The 14835-nt window shown below is 41.0% G+C and overlaps 2 protein-coding genes across 4 annotated transcripts in view; one reads left to right on the forward strand and one right to left on the reverse strand.

Moving 5' to 3' along the window:
• Positions 1-14387, forward strand: part of LOC103381857 (ATP-dependent RNA helicase DHX8-like) — a 15551-nt gene extending 1164 nt beyond the window's left edge. The window contains exons 6-23 of one of the 2 annotated variants that reach the window (XM_017034169.2): positions 678-965; positions 1270-1414; positions 1585-1776; positions 1880-1967; positions 2060-2157; positions 2613-2760; positions 3253-3437; positions 3516-3710; positions 3799-3984; positions 4084-4294; positions 5232-5413; positions 5517-5657; positions 5742-5897; positions 5986-6123; positions 6308-6436; positions 6599-6795; positions 7028-7207; positions 7685-8037. In XM_017034169.2, the coding sequence (XP_016889658.1) occupies positions 678-965; positions 1270-1414; positions 1585-1776; positions 1880-1967; positions 2060-2157; positions 2613-2760; positions 3253-3437; positions 3516-3710; positions 3799-3984; positions 4084-4294; positions 5232-5413; positions 5517-5657; positions 5742-5897; positions 5986-6123; positions 6308-6436; positions 6599-6795; positions 7028-7207; positions 7685-7904 (3079 nt within the window). In that variant the 3' untranslated portion in view covers positions 7905-8037. Of the gene's footprint in view, positions 1-677; positions 966-1269; positions 1415-1584; positions 1777-1879; positions 1968-2059; positions 2158-2612; positions 2761-3252; positions 3438-3515; positions 3711-3798; positions 3985-4083; positions 4295-5231; positions 5414-5516; positions 5658-5741; positions 5898-5985; positions 6124-6307; positions 6437-6598; positions 6796-7027; positions 7208-7684; positions 8038-14266 lie in introns of those variants that run through there. The other variant, XM_017034170.2, reaches the window with a different exon arrangement.
• The window catches only part of etv4 (ETS variant transcription factor 4), a 29515-nt gene continuing 22854 nt past the window's right edge, over positions 8175-14835 (reverse strand). The window contains exons 8-12 of one of the 2 annotated variants that reach the window (XM_008314414.3): positions 14322-14390; positions 13172-13219; positions 11633-11805; positions 9856-9957; positions 8175-9581 (exon numbers count right to left, since the gene is read on the reverse strand). In XM_008314414.3, coding sequence (XP_008312636.1) covers positions 9354-9581; positions 9856-9957; positions 11633-11805; positions 13172-13219; positions 14322-14390 — 620 coding nt within the window. In that variant the 3' untranslated portion in view covers positions 8175-9353. The remainder of the gene's footprint in view (positions 9582-9855; positions 9958-11632; positions 11806-13171; positions 13220-14321; positions 14391-14835) is intronic. The other variant, XM_017034173.2, reaches the window with a different exon arrangement.

Genomic DNA, 14835 nt, shown 5'->3' on the forward strand with positions numbered 1-14835 from the left:
TGTGTGTGTGTGTGTGTGTGCGTGTGTGTGTGGTACACAGAACATCAATTTCCACACTTCTATTAGCCGATGGACATCTTATATGTAATAGAAATGTGTAGGGGGGGGGGGGGGTATGGGGGGTGGTCATTAAATATGTATTCTGATATATGTTCTTCACAGAAAATGAGCCAAAGCCAGTGAGTCTCAGTTTGAAAAATTAAATAATTATATCATTTTTCTTTTATTAAAAAGTGAAAACGGGTCCCACAGACCCGAACACCACACAAAGGTTAAGGGTAATAAGAAAAAGATGTATCAATTGAATCAATTAAACTCTCTTTAACTTGACATGTGGCATTATAGCTCACTGAAATCATTATTACACTTTTTTAAAAATAAAATAAGATTTCTGTTTCTGGTTGTAGTAAAAGTGTTGATTTTCTATGGTTTTACTCTTACTAGGTTTTATTGTAACCATAAGTCATTCAATAACTGTTTTCTGTGGCGGATTGCTGTTTGTTATTGCGGATCTTATGTTTTGCTGCACCTCAGTGTTATGTTTAGTTTCCACATTGCACACATATGTTTTCAAAGGCATTTATAGGACCATAATACCGACCTGTTTGACAATTGTGATGCAGTGTATTTCAGCACATTTGGACTGGTCCTTTCTAATTTAGTTATCTTTCATACAGTGACAGAGGTCGAGAAGCAGACAGAGCAACTGGATGTAAGCGAGGTCGATCTCGTTCCAGATCAAGAGAACGTGTGGGCGAGACCATTCACAAACGTAGAAGGAAAAGACCATCTCGCTGGAGTGACTGTCCACCAAGTCCAGTCAAAGACAAGGTGGAGGAGGAGCGCTGTCCTGATAGACCGTTAGCTCACCCTCTGCCAGAAGAGCCAGTCATGGGAGACATCTATGACGGCAAAATCAGTAGTATTATGCAATTTGGTTGTTTCGTGCAGCTGGAAGGCCTCAGGTTAGTGATTAGTTTTTTTATAGTGATCAAAATGTTTTTATTTGATTCTGCCACGCACATTTTTTTTTCCAGTTTTTCAGAATATTTATGCATAATTATATGGAATTGTTTTTCTTTCCTGCTTACTCTTCCCGGTTGCCATGATGTATTTGTGAAAAACATTAATGTTAATGTTAATATTGAGTGTTTTTATACATTAATTGTTGAGTGAAATCCTTTAAATTCTTTATGTTGGTGTGATATACATTGTGTCTTTATATAGTGTTCATTAACTGCGATGTTAAAGTAACTGTATTGTCTGCAGGAAATGCTGGGAGGGTCTGGTGCATGTATCAGAGCTGCGCAAAGAAGGGCGTGTAGCAAATGTGGCTGATGTGGTAGCCAATGGTCAAAAAGTGAAGGTCAAAGTGCTGCTGTTTACAGGAAGCAAAACAAGCCTCAGCATGAAGGTGAGAGTTTTCAATGCTTGGTTCAAATATGCCTTACAGCTACCAACAACATAAGACGAACATTTGAATTGAGCTACTTTATATTAACAAAGTGAAAAATCAGTCAATCAAAATCCACCAGTTTAAATGTACAATGTTTAAAATTGAAAAAAATTGTATCAATTTGCCAGGATGTTGACCAGGAGACAGGAGAGGACCTGAACCCCAACCGACGAAAAAACCTTGAACCTGGAGTTAGAGAGGAAGTCTTAAGAAACCCTGACCAGCCCACTCAGGCCAGCGTGCTAGAACTAGAGGAAAACTCCTCAGAACACAAACGTCTGACCAAAATAACTGACCTGGAAAAATGGGAAATCAAACAGGTTTTCGTACAACACATTCCAGATCTGTCTTTATGACTTCTTAAATGTGTTGTCTGTTTTTTTTGTTTCTTCTAACAATTAAAAAAAACTGTTTTCTATTCAGATGATTGCGGCAAATGTTCTTGCTAAAGAGGAGTTTCCCGAGTTTGATGAGGAGACGGGAATCCTTCCCAAAATAGATGATGACGAAGGTAAGGTTCTGCTGTGAATACACGAGAAAAAAAACTGACACAGTTAAAATCATCAAGCCTCAGGAGTATAATTTTTTTTTTTGTGTGCATAGATCAAGATGTAGAGATTGATCTGGTGGAAGAAGAGCCACCATTCCTCAGAGGACAAACCAAGTGGACTTTGAACATGAGTCCAGTCAGAATAGTGAAGGTAAATATAAGGAAGACAGAAATTATAATTAAATGTGTACAATTATGTCTTGTTCAATCTTGCTATTTCACAAACAGTTATGAATATAGTAATATTGGTGATATAATTTAATTTAGTAATTTTCATGTTTTTAACATTTCTACAGAAGTAGGACTGACAGTTGTTTCATTTTTTTCATTTAATGAACATTGTCATTATTATTTCTAAATGTAGAAATAGTATTACCATACAGTATATATCACATATTAAACTGCAAGTCAACAAATTATGATTTTTTTTTTTCTTTTTTTTTTTTTTGGACTCCAGTGGTAGGTTTTCTCTGTCAGTGCTGTTGAATAGTTTGTGTATTCATTGAATACAGCTCATCCAATATTGGAGTGTTCTTCATGATCCTGGTTTGACAATTGTCTGTGTTCGTTTACAATAGTGTAACAACTCCCACTTTGTCCCACTAGAATCCTGATGGCTCCCTCTCCCAGGCAGCCATGATGCAAAGCGCTCTCTCTAAGGAGAGGAAAGAGCAGAAGCAGGCGATGCGTGCAGCAGAGATGGACTGCATCCCTACTGGGCTAAACAAGAACTGGATCGACCCAATGCCTGATTGTAAGAACAACAGAATATTTGAAGACCAGATTATTGACTGTTAGTTACATTCCAGAAATGTTGAATTATATAGTTTATTATTGGTCTGGTATGGTCTTTTTGTTACATCATCTTCCAATAGGAAGCATTTTAGCAACACTACAATATATATTTAATTGCTTATTATACATTTGTTAAATAAAATTTATCTTTACTTGGCCTGGCCTTTTAAGCTGTAACTCTCTTACCATGCAAGAGCTGGTGATGTTATCTAGCTTCCCAAAGATTTTAATCTTGGGCACATACATGCACACACACACGTACACGTAATGTAATGTAATGTGGCTCTGTCTTAGCCTCAGGGAAGATCATTGCATTTACAAGTTCCTTCCGTTCGATAAAGTTGGCAAGTTCACTATCACTCAATCTCATGTGGACAAACCTAATATTGGGTTGTAGGAAGTTTGAATGGACCCCACAGGAAATTGACTCTCTCTGTTCTTCACCATTCAGATGAAGGAAGGCAGATTGCTGCCAACATGAGAGGCATCGTAGCGGCAATGCCCATTGATCTTCCAGAGTGGAAGAGATATGCCCTCGGAGGAAACCAGGTGTCGTACGGCAAGAAGACAGAACTGTCCATCCTGCAGCAGAGAGCGAGTCTGCCTATTTTCAAGCTCAAGGCAGAGCTCATTCAGGTAGAAGGAAGGAAGGAGGGAAGGAAGGAAGAAAGTGAGAAATCCAATAGTGAAACCATCTGTTTTTTTTTCTGACAGGCTGTTCATGACAATCAGATTCTGATTGTAGTTGGAGAAACTGGGTCTGGTAAGACCACACAAATCACTCAGTATCTGGCAGAAGCGGGCTACACAGCCAGGGGGAAGAGGGGCTCCACTCAGCCCGGTCGTGTAGCAGCCATGTCAGTGGCCAAGAGAGTCTCTGAGGAGTTTGGGTGCCGTCTGGGTCAAGAGGTGAGTGTTTGTAGTAGTAGTTCGACCTTTGGTTTCAAATTTGCCTTTGACATGATGTCAGCTCATGCATATGCTTATGTGGCTGCAGGTGGGTTACACTATCCGTTTTGAAGACTGCACCTGTACAGAGACGGTTATCAAGTACATGACCCACGGCATGCTGCAGAGGGAGTGTCTGATCGACCCAGACATGAGTCAGTACGGAGTCATCATGCTCGACGAGGCCCATGAGAGAACAATTCACACTGATGTGCTGTTTGGTCTGTTGAAAAAGGTGTTTGGGGAATACCTTTAAAATATGGCAATGACTTTGTTATATGTCGATACAAATTTAAAATACAAAAAAAAAAACGTCTACCGTCCTCGCTTCCAGACGATACAGAAACGCAAAGACTTGAAGCTGATTGTGTCCTCTGCTACACTGGATGCCGTCAAATTCTCCCAGTATTTCTTTGAAGCCCCCATCTTCACAATCCCAGGAAGAACTTTCCCAGTTGAAATTCTCTACACCAGAGAGCCAGAGACGGACTACCTGGATGCCAGTCTCTTAACGGTCATGCAGATCCACTTGACAGAACCACCAGGTATGGTGCCTGAGACCTAGAACTTTTAAAAGAGTTAGTATATGTGTGTATTATTTTACTAATGTGTAGGATTTTTGTTGTAACAAGTGACTTATGATGCCATAGTTTCTTTCCCAGGTAAAATATTACTTTTTTACATCACAATTACAATTTGAGTCAGTCAATCAACAATCAAGCCACAATAAACATACAAAATACATAAATAATAATAAATAGTAAAAGTACAGTTATAGTCATAGTAGTAGGTAGAATAAGAAGAGGTGCACATTAGATGTAGTTGGTTTGTTAGGATAGGAGATGTTCTTTGAAGAGAAGTTTTTAAATGCTTCTTGAAAAAAGAGAGGGAGGACCCTGCTCTTGTGGCAGCTGGTAGTTTGTTCCACCACATAGAACCAGGGTGGGGAATGACGGAGATCGCCTTGTGTGAGGGGGGGGCAAGACAAGTTGACACTCCTGTGACGAGCGCAGCATCCGAGTGGGTGTGTAAGCCTTTACCAATGAGTTTAGATATGCAGGAGCGCTTCCTGCAGTTATTTTATAAACAAGTATCAGTGACTTGTGTTTGATACTGGCAGCCAGTGTAGATCGATGAGCAGAGGAGTTACATACGCCCTTTTGGGTTGGTTAAAGATCAAAAACGCTGCCACGTTCTGGACTTTTTGTATGGGTCTTGTTGAGTGGACTGGTAGACCAGATAGGGGAACATTGCAGTAATCTAGGGGGGATATGACTATAGCCTGTAGTAACAGGTGGGTGGCGTGTTGAGTCAAGTACAGTCTGATTTTGCGTATGTTGTAGAGTGCAAAGCGACAAGATCGGGAGACAGAAGCTTTTTAATTTTTTTAATTTCTAATGTTATTTAAATACTTTGCCACCAACTATAATTTTGAATGTATTGTAAATAAATGAATACATTAACTATGTATTCGTTGTTCAGGTGACATCCTGGTGTTTCTAACTGGACAGGAGGAGATTGACACGGCCTGTGAGATCCTTTATGAACGGATGAAGTCACTGGGCCCTGATGTTCCTGAGCTGATTATTCTGCCAGTTTATTCTGCTCTGCCCAGTGAGATGCAGACCAGGATCTTTAATCCTGCACCTCCAGGCAGCAGAAAGGTGGCTGTAAAATCACACGTCCTGCTTTCATTTAAGAGACTTCATAACAGCATGTGTGCAGAACACTTTGACCATGTTTATTTTTTCCTCTTTACCTCTGAAGGTCATCATCGCCACAAATATTGCCGAGACGTCTCTGACCATTGATGGTATCTTCTATGTAGTGGACCCAGGTTTTGTTAAGCAGGTCGTATATAATTCCAAGACTGGCATCGATCAGCTTCTGGTGACCCCGATATCACAGGTGATTAATATGAACACATTGTCACAATCAATAGAACTTAATAGGTTATTGTTACCCTTTAAGTATCTCTCCGTTTCATTTCAGGCACAAGCAAAGCAGAGGTCGGGTCGAGCTGGCAGGACAGGCCCCGGAAAGTGCTACAGACTCTACACAGAAAGAGCCCACAGAGATGAAATGCTAGTGTCCAACGTTCCAGAGATCCAGAGGACAAACTTGGCCAGCACTGTGCTGTCTTTAAAGGTAGAGCACTCTGAGAATTCCTCTGTGAATGTTGCGTGTGTTAAATCTGGAAATATCAAACTATAGTTTTCATTTCTGTCTACTTTAGGCCATGGGTATCAATGACCTCCTGGCCTTTGACTTCATGGATGCTCCTCCCATGGAGACTTTGATCACAGCTATGGAGCAGCTGTACTCACTGGGAGCTCTGGATGATGAGGGTTTACTGACAAGGCTGGGCAGAAGGGTAAGGATTTAGGTTTACCTCACAATCTCCTCATGGCTGTGGATTTATTGATTAATTGTGATTATTCGTGAATAATTTAGCTACATCAACATTCCTAAATATGACATGAAACCCTTTTTTGACAAGTGGATGGTAGCATTAGCTTGCAAGCTTACTTGTATGTTTGACTCTGTTTCTGCTCTAGATGGCAGAGTTTCCTCTTGAACCCATGCTGTGTAAGATGTTGATTATGTCTGTCCACCTGGGCTGCAGTGAAGAGATGCTCACCATAGTGTCAATGCTGTCTGTTCAGAACATTTTCTACAGACCTAAGGTAAGCAGCAGCCAGTGCACTGGATTTATCTTCTCTCTTTTAAGTTGACTTGTAAAACAGTGTCATATTGTGAGAAATTTGTGTTTTCCCATTTACGTTTTCGTTTGGAAGAATCATCGCCATTTTCTCCAAAAAATTAAATGTCACTTCTTTCCATATTAGGAAAAGCAGGCCCAGGCTGACCAGAAGAAGACCAAATTCTTCCAGCCTGAGGGAGACCACCTCACTCTTTTGGCGGTTTACAACTCCTGGAAGAACAACAAGTTCTCTAACCCCTGGTGTTTCGAGAACTTCATCCAGGGGAGATCCCTTAAGAGGGCTCAAGACATTCGAAAACAGATGCTGAGCATCATGGACAGGTAGCCTGCACTTACCACTTGATCAAATTAGTTTGTACATTTTGATGTTTACCATAAATAATCAGCAGAGTCTGTCTGCATGACTTTCACCGAGGAAACGTTTTAATAGTGGTTCAGTCGGCCGTCATCAAACACAGCTGCATGCGATGTGTGATGTCACAGCTGTGGACATAAAAGTTTTAAAGTTTCTGCTTCAGGACTAATGAACAGAACGATAAATTATATTTTGTAGGCATAAGTTGGACGTGGTTTCTTGCGGAAAAAATACAGTGCGAGTCCAAAAAGCGATCTGCAGCGGTTTCTTCAGAAACGCGGCCAGGAAGCATCCTCAGGACGGGTATCGTACCGTTATTGACCAGCAGGTGGTGTACCTGCACCCGTCCAGCACGCTCTTCAACCGACAGCCTGAGTGGTAGGTTCACATTATGGAGCTCTCTGCCTGTTGTTCTAAATAGTTTTCCCTGATCTTTTTAAATCTACAACATGACTCGTTGATGTTTTGATGTATTTGCATTAATTAATTTAGTATGAATGGCAATACACGCTGTTGTCTACTCACTGTGTACTTGTTTTACTACTTGGCTGCTTCCTAGTACAATACTAAATGTGTACAAGCAGAAGTGTGCAATACACTGCAATGCAATACTATCTGTTTTCTAGTAGCTGTTTACACTTAACCACTGACTACTAATGACTATTTTCTGAAATAAAGATATAATTGCAGTTTTTTTCACTTGTTTACTTCTACTATGTTCTAGTTATTACTGAGTATTTTTGTCACCCATGTCATCTTTAAGTTAAATCTGTCTTTGCTTTAACACTGGTCATTGGTTAGTTGTCATAAAACCCTCATTCTTTATATACTTCATATTTAATATTCTTTCCTCAGGCTTGTGTACCACGAGTTGGTACTGACCACTAAAGAGTACATGAGGGAGGTGACCACCATCGATCCCCGCTGGTTGGTGGAGTTTGCTCCAGCCTTCTTCAGAATTGCCGACCCCACTCGCCTCAGCAGACAGAAGAGGCAGCAGAAACTGGAACCTCTCTACAACCGATACGAAGAACCGAACGCTTGGAGAATCTCTCGTGCCTTTAGGCGACGATGAAAATGTTAAAGTTTTCATTACTACAGCATGTATTATGTGGTTTTAATACAAATTCTTATCATTTGTCTGTAATTTAACTAATTTGATTTCAACTATTTTTTTATTATCACAGTAAATCACTGGTGCACTTTAACCTTCAGCTGATGCGTCTTTATTGTCTGCTGTATAATCCAGTGCTAACACCACAGTCAGAGTTAGTGCCGTAATTTGTAGAAGCAAAGCTTCCCACAAAGATTAGAAAAAACAATGAGGTAAATAATTGCTCTATTTGTGTAAAGTTTTAAATACAGGCTAATTATCTACGTTTTATTGTATTAGTATTATTGATTCTGCTTAAGTGGCTCTGTCAACATTTAAGTTGAAATTTTAACAGCACCACTAATGGTCACTAAATAACACAGTACCTCTCCATTTTCTCTTATTTTCACTCTTTAAGCTAACTAGCTACAGATTGTGGCTGAAAGGCGGTGTTTTTAGTGTTTTTTTAAACAAATGTAGGTACCTTCAATAGCTGTAGGGGATCTATACACTTGTTGCCAAAAGGTCTGCGAAGCTTCTCATCTATTCTGATAATGGTTCTCTTACAGTTCTAGTCAGTTGTGACTTGTTCAGTTCTTCAGAACTAAAACTACAAACTTTGGTTAATTTTTAGTTTTGCAGAACAGGATAAGTGAAGATTTACAGGATGGAAAACCAATGACTACAAATTTGTAAATGTCCAAACTTAAAATCTTGCGTTTCATGAATCATAAAATGTTCTATATAATGATAGATAGGTTCCTGCTGCTCACCGCACTTCGTCAACAAGAACGTTTGGGTAGCATTGGTTCCTTCTCACCAGTAGAGTACAGCAATGCTACAGTGGCCATAAAATTGTAAAGATTGAGCTGTGTTTTCTAATTTTTACAGTTTTCAAGTAACTCAAAAAAAACAACACTATTGTTTTGTTTACAGATAAAATAATGAATGTATTCCTTGTATGTTTCTATATATTTTCTTTATAGAAATGTGCTTTTACTCTACCAAAATTCTAGCTACATGGAAGAGTGGTTCTCAAACTACTGTGGTGCCACTACTTCATTGTACTGTGCTGCCTTGGCTTATGTGTAGTTTAATAATATTTAGACTAAATGTTCTTCTGTTACAATGTGAGACAAACATGAAGCAGGTGTCAGTTTGGGTATCATGGTTATTTATTAAGCAAACTTTTTAACCACAGTCATGTTTATGGACTGAATAGGCCTCAGATGTGAGAGGAATGCAGCTCTTGAAAACAGACAAAAAAATCCCTAATGAGATTAATTTAAAACAAAAACACCATAGCCTTATATACAAGTGGGTGGGGTGGGCAATGTGCAATAGGTGCATGGGGTTTCATGGGGTGTATGACGATGGGTGGGTACAACATTTCTGTAGGTGGGGATAAAGGAGCGGGGCTGTTGGCTGGCTTTAATACATGTAGCCTTTGGAGTAGGGCTGTGGGCCCATGTTTTGTGGGGCTTGTTCTGTGGTGTAGGGGACACCGTCGTCCAGGTGGGACAGGGGCACAGTGTCCTCCTCGTTGACATAGCGCTCAAACTCCACCTTCAGGCTAGGCCGCTGATTGTCGGGGAAGGCCAGGGAGATGAGAGCCTCGGGCTCACAAACAAACTTGTAAACGTAGCGCTCTCCTGCCACCTGTGGAGAGATGGGAGGGTTGAGTCAGATAGGAATGCATATAAAATGTTGAACTCTTTTTTTTTCCCTTGGTGTCTTTACAGTTCTTCATCTCTGATAGCCGTGTAATTTAACCGTGTACATTTCCAGTAAAGGGCCTGGTCTGTGTCACCAGATTGCTGTGACTCAGGTCTGATGACTGTGGATTATAATCTGCATTGAATACTACAATGAACCTCTTAAATAAATAAATGATAAATTCTCAAGGCACACAATGACACAGTGGCGGTTTTACCTTCTGCATGATTCCCTTCTCATAATAGTAGCGCAGAGAGCGGCTGAGTTTGTCGTAGTTCATGGCTGGACGGTTCTTCTGCATGCCCCACAGCCTTGCAACCTGGGTGGAGTAAGACAGGGGTAAATGTGGTGTCACATTTTGTGAATGGTTAGCTATTAGCATTTTTTGCTAAGTTCTAAAAAGAAGTAGGCGGCTGCATTTTTACTAAAATGTATCTTCAGTCTTTTGATGTTGGTTTTCATTTTAAAACTGAAGGACTTGAAGGTTATGTTTTAAAATAAATTTTATATTTTAAAATATTTGGTAAACCTCTGCTTAACTAAGTGATTTGNTATATATATATTCCATTGAACCACAGTAACCGAAATCATGAGGATATTGTATGTAATTCAGTTCTGTGACCACTAGGGGGCCTCCATGAGAAGTGACAGCCCTCTCTGCCTTTTAACTCGACAGTGTAAACATGCCTGGAGCAGGGCGAGTCCCCACATGTGGATTCACTTCCTTTTTATGTAACCCATTACCACTTGAATGCAACCAGAGTCCTGCAGCGTTCACAGTGAAATAAGAGCCGCGGCTGCTCGTCAGGAGGCGGCCATGAAGTACAGCGCCAACCCAGATCTGAATTCTCAATGGACTAGAGTCCCACTAACTCAGAGATAGGATTAGTGTGTGCTCTGCACAGGCTTTAAGAGGAGCCACAACTTATTTTACAATAGGAAACCATTTCCACATTGACATAGGTCTCTGTGAATTGTGAGAAAGACGGGACTGGGGGGAGGAGGGACACTGAGATTCATGACTCAGTGAGAGACAGGTTGTATCCCGCTGTGGCCATCCAGCCTGTCTGATCTCTGAGTGAGCTCTCAGCCCTAATTGCTCTTGTAAAACTTCTACCCCATTCATATTTAATGTACAGTAAAAAGATAATGGAAACCGTACTATGGTCCTTTGTGTTAGGATCCACCTAAATGGACAGTGTCTGATGCGTCCAATCAAAGTGCAGACTTAAACATCACCAAAATTGTCTGGACTGGAGAAACGTGAGGAGGTGAGAGAGAACTGTGGTGTTGGATTGTTTTGTGATAGGAGGACTTGTCCTTCATTTATCAATCCTGTGTTTCATGTGATGAATAATGAATGGGCGGCTAATGGAAGATAGATCAGAATAGACTGAGGAGGAAAGTGGCCAAATCTCACTTCCAATCACCCAGATCTAGGTAGTGCCTTAGAGCTGTCCTTTCAAATTCATTCTGAGGAGAAGCCACCTTCTGTTTTTCTGCTGAAAACATTATTTTACTATGCATGCAGCTGTAGTTGTATGAATTCAAAAGTGATTTAGGTTTGAGTCTGGGAAAACTGTTCAGTGCAGAAAATGTGATAGTCATGTGCATCAGGTCAATAAGAGAGAGTACATCTGTGGAAGTGACACTCTATACTCAACAGGAAGCTGTCTGTTTTTTTTGTTTTTTTTTACTTTTTCTTCTTCAAATCCAGCTGGTGTAGTATCTTTGGTGTAGTACCTCTATTCCACTTATAGGTGGTATAAATGTTGTATGAACCTCCCCTTACAATTGGCATCATTTTTGTTCCATTAATGCCATCTTTGGTCATTTCATCTTTGTCGTTTTGATTGCAATTCCTGTTCTAATGTGCACAGTGATCCACAGTGCCTCAAGGTGGTCAGAGGAAATAATTCAAACCAGCTTATAGCCTGTCTGTCTGTCTGTCTGAAAGTTCAAATCCAGTAGAGCTATCTTCAGCGATATCGTACCTCTTCAGGTTCAATTAGTTTGAACTCCATGCCACGGCCGGTCCAGGCAATGAAGTGGCTGTTGCCGGGGTCATCCAGGAGAGCCACCAGGAACTGCCAGAGCTGCAGAGAGCCTCGGCGCTGGTAAGGTGTTCCCTCGCGAAAAACGCCGCCCCCCTCCTGCTTTACCTCACCTGTAAGGGGGAGAGAAATGAGCACAGGTCAGCATGTTTATGGGTTATGATGATGGGAGCTGCGTTTTGGCATAGCTCTCCTAACTCCTATTGACTTTATGATCACCACGAGGCCGTTAAGCTTGAATCATTAGCGAGGTGTAAAATGGTTCTTCTGTTTCATGTGAAAACAAAGGAACTTTTTGACTCCTCACAGCTGCAGAGTGTCAGTGTTCTAGTAGGGCCAGTTCATTAGCAGGTCATCTAATCTGGATGCCTGGATGCTGATGTGAAGTGTGAAAATGTCATACCTCAACAACCTTCTCTCACCCACAGAGGTGAGGCCACAGCTGAAATATGCAGCTGAAATTTCAGAGCGCCACTAAATAAAATTTCATGCAACTAATCAGCAAGTGGATAAGGAAAAATACCAAGTTAAGTGATGTGTATGTAAACAGACACTGATTGGTGTTTGGTTCCCAGTTGTTTACCAGTTACTGGATATGTTGTACACAAGTGTGGGAACACGAGAGGCTCAGCTTAGTTACTGTTGTTTCACAGGGGACTTGCACACTTCACTGGTTCAACCAGTGCTGACACCCTTGGGCTCTCCACTCAATCTGCCTTAGTGTCAGTCACCGGCGACATCATGGGAGACTGGCTTTGTCTGTTGTCACCGTGACAGTGCAGGGAAACCAAACCCACTAAGTAAGTTTGCGAGTCCACTAAGACCTTGTTCACCCTCTTGTACAGGGATCTCTGATGTCTATAGACGATAGCGAGGTCCAAGTGATTGGAGTGGTTGACTGTATGGCTAGTGTTTCTTTGCTATCATCCTTTCTGACCCTTTGTGATGTTCACATGTCATTAGTAATGTCCCAGTTCGGGCATGGTGAGAGTTGTGGCCCCTGGCCGGACAGAGCAGGTCGGAGCTACTAGGACGGCAACCAAGTGAGCTCTGGTCATCAGTGGCCTCTCTGATAGACAGTTCTTCTATTTGATTAAAATATAAAATCAAATCTTCCCAATTAGATATGAAGCCCTGTTTGTACCTCAGAGATAATGTGTGCTGAGTCCCACATATTAGCACAAAGATATTGCCAATGGAGTTAGTATAAAAGGGCTGCTGTTGCTAATGTGTGTGTGCACTGGGATGTGTTGAACTACACAGCAGCCTGTACGACTGAACAGCATTGCAGCCTGACAATTAGGAAGAGCTGATATTATCACTTGTTGTGATGCGTTTTGAAATCTTACTGCAGCAACGCACTTCCATTTGCCTGCAAATACCCATTAACACACAGCTATTGTGTGTGTGTACGTGTATTTGTGTGTGTGTGTGTGTGTGTGTGTTTTAGCAGAGGCGCTGTTGAATCAGGAGGCTTACCTTCGAATTTTTCTGGAACCACACGAGAGTCATTTTCGAACAGATATCCTGGAAAACAAGAGGGAAAATTGTGCTGTAATTTTAAGGGGCCTTCATCCCACTATAACTAGTTTGTTTATTTGGGATCTGTGCCAGGCAGTGAATACCATCCCGACCAAATGCAAGGCCCTATTCATGCATGAATGGCCCTGAGTCAACATATTTGTTCTCCTCTCTCACAAAAGTAAACCGGTTCACTGCAGAAGAGCATAAAGGGCCTCTGCTCCCAGTTTAAGAGCTAATTAGCGTAATTGTATGAACTTTAGGGCCTTCTCCAAGTCATTCTGAAGCATCTCTGTTCTCAGTGTAGATGAAAAGCAATTCTGAAACACACAATAGTAATAAGAGGAGCGGTTGTTTGCCTGGGAAACCGTGTATTTTTCTTGGAGTTGTGTTTACTCGAGGATTCTCGAGGCAAGGATCTCAGCCAATGGAAACATGGACACACTTAGTTAGTGAGTCGACGAGTGCAGCGCATTAACTGATGATGGCTGAATGTATAGAAAGCAGTGATGTGAGTGGATCTATCTGACAGTTACACAATGCTATGACTACTAAAACTGAACTGTTTGGGTTCTGCAGTCAGACGTGTCCACAGTTCTGTCATGGGACAAATTGTGACACTTGGACAGGCTTTTTGTTGCCTTCCTTTTCTTTTCTTTTTTTAATAACTGTAATGGCAAAGGGAGACTTATGGGAAATTCCCTTCTTTTTAGACTGTGGTTTGCTGGTTTTTTTTCCCTCAACATTTAAACTTACTGGTAAATTGGGATGCTCAAGTTTCCCAAGTTTATTATAATGTGCAGCTATGCTGTGGCTATCAGTGTTTGCTTTTTCTAAAAACCATCAAAATACACTTTTTACTGTTTATGATTTCAGCTAACACAACGTCATTATTTGGCTCTTGTTAGCCAGTTATATAATATTTCTGTCTTTTAGCTAATGTTTGAATATTGCTAAACCTTAGGCTAAACATTCCATATTAATTTGTTATCCAATTTTCTATTTTTCCATGCTATTTTTGGCTTACAGCCCTTTTTTTGTTTTGTATTTCAGAAGGAGCAGCTAATTCTCAGACATCTCTACCTTAACTCAACAAACTTCTACTCACCCTCGTTGCTGTGCTGGGGGTTCGGGTAGCCCTCGTTGTGGTGGTACATGGATGGGCATCCAGGAACATCTGTCACACAAACAAGCAGCCAAAGGTGAGTGGAACAGAGAAACTGACGTTGAAACATCAAAACCTGCTGAATGACAAAGACCTGGTCTGGTTGGCAGGTTAAATGAATGTAACTGCTAGCACTTTAGAAAGGCCAACATCAGCACATAAAAGCAGGAGTAGTGTATAGATACTGTGTCTTCACCCTGAACAATACAAGGACAAAAGCCACATTTATCATATCACTTCTCTTGTCTCTGATGGTATTTTTAGGACATGAGCAAGCACCTTCACCACAGCAGAAAACTGTGGTACAGTATTCAGTGTCTGCTCTTTGTCTGGGCACATCATTGACTCAAACTGATATTATATTCCCCCTCACAAACCTCCAGGCACTGATGCAGGTTGGAACACTGGCACAGAGCATTTATCATTAACATGACATCTTCTGCTAAAGTGTTGATTG

This window comes from Cynoglossus semilaevis, chromosome 8 (genome assembly GCF_000523025.1).
Source record: "Cynoglossus semilaevis isolate Cse_v1.0 chromosome 8, Cse_v1.0, whole genome shotgun sequence".
In the NCBI taxonomy this organism is placed as follows: domain Eukaryota; kingdom Metazoa; phylum Chordata; class Actinopteri; order Pleuronectiformes; family Cynoglossidae; genus Cynoglossus; species Cynoglossus semilaevis.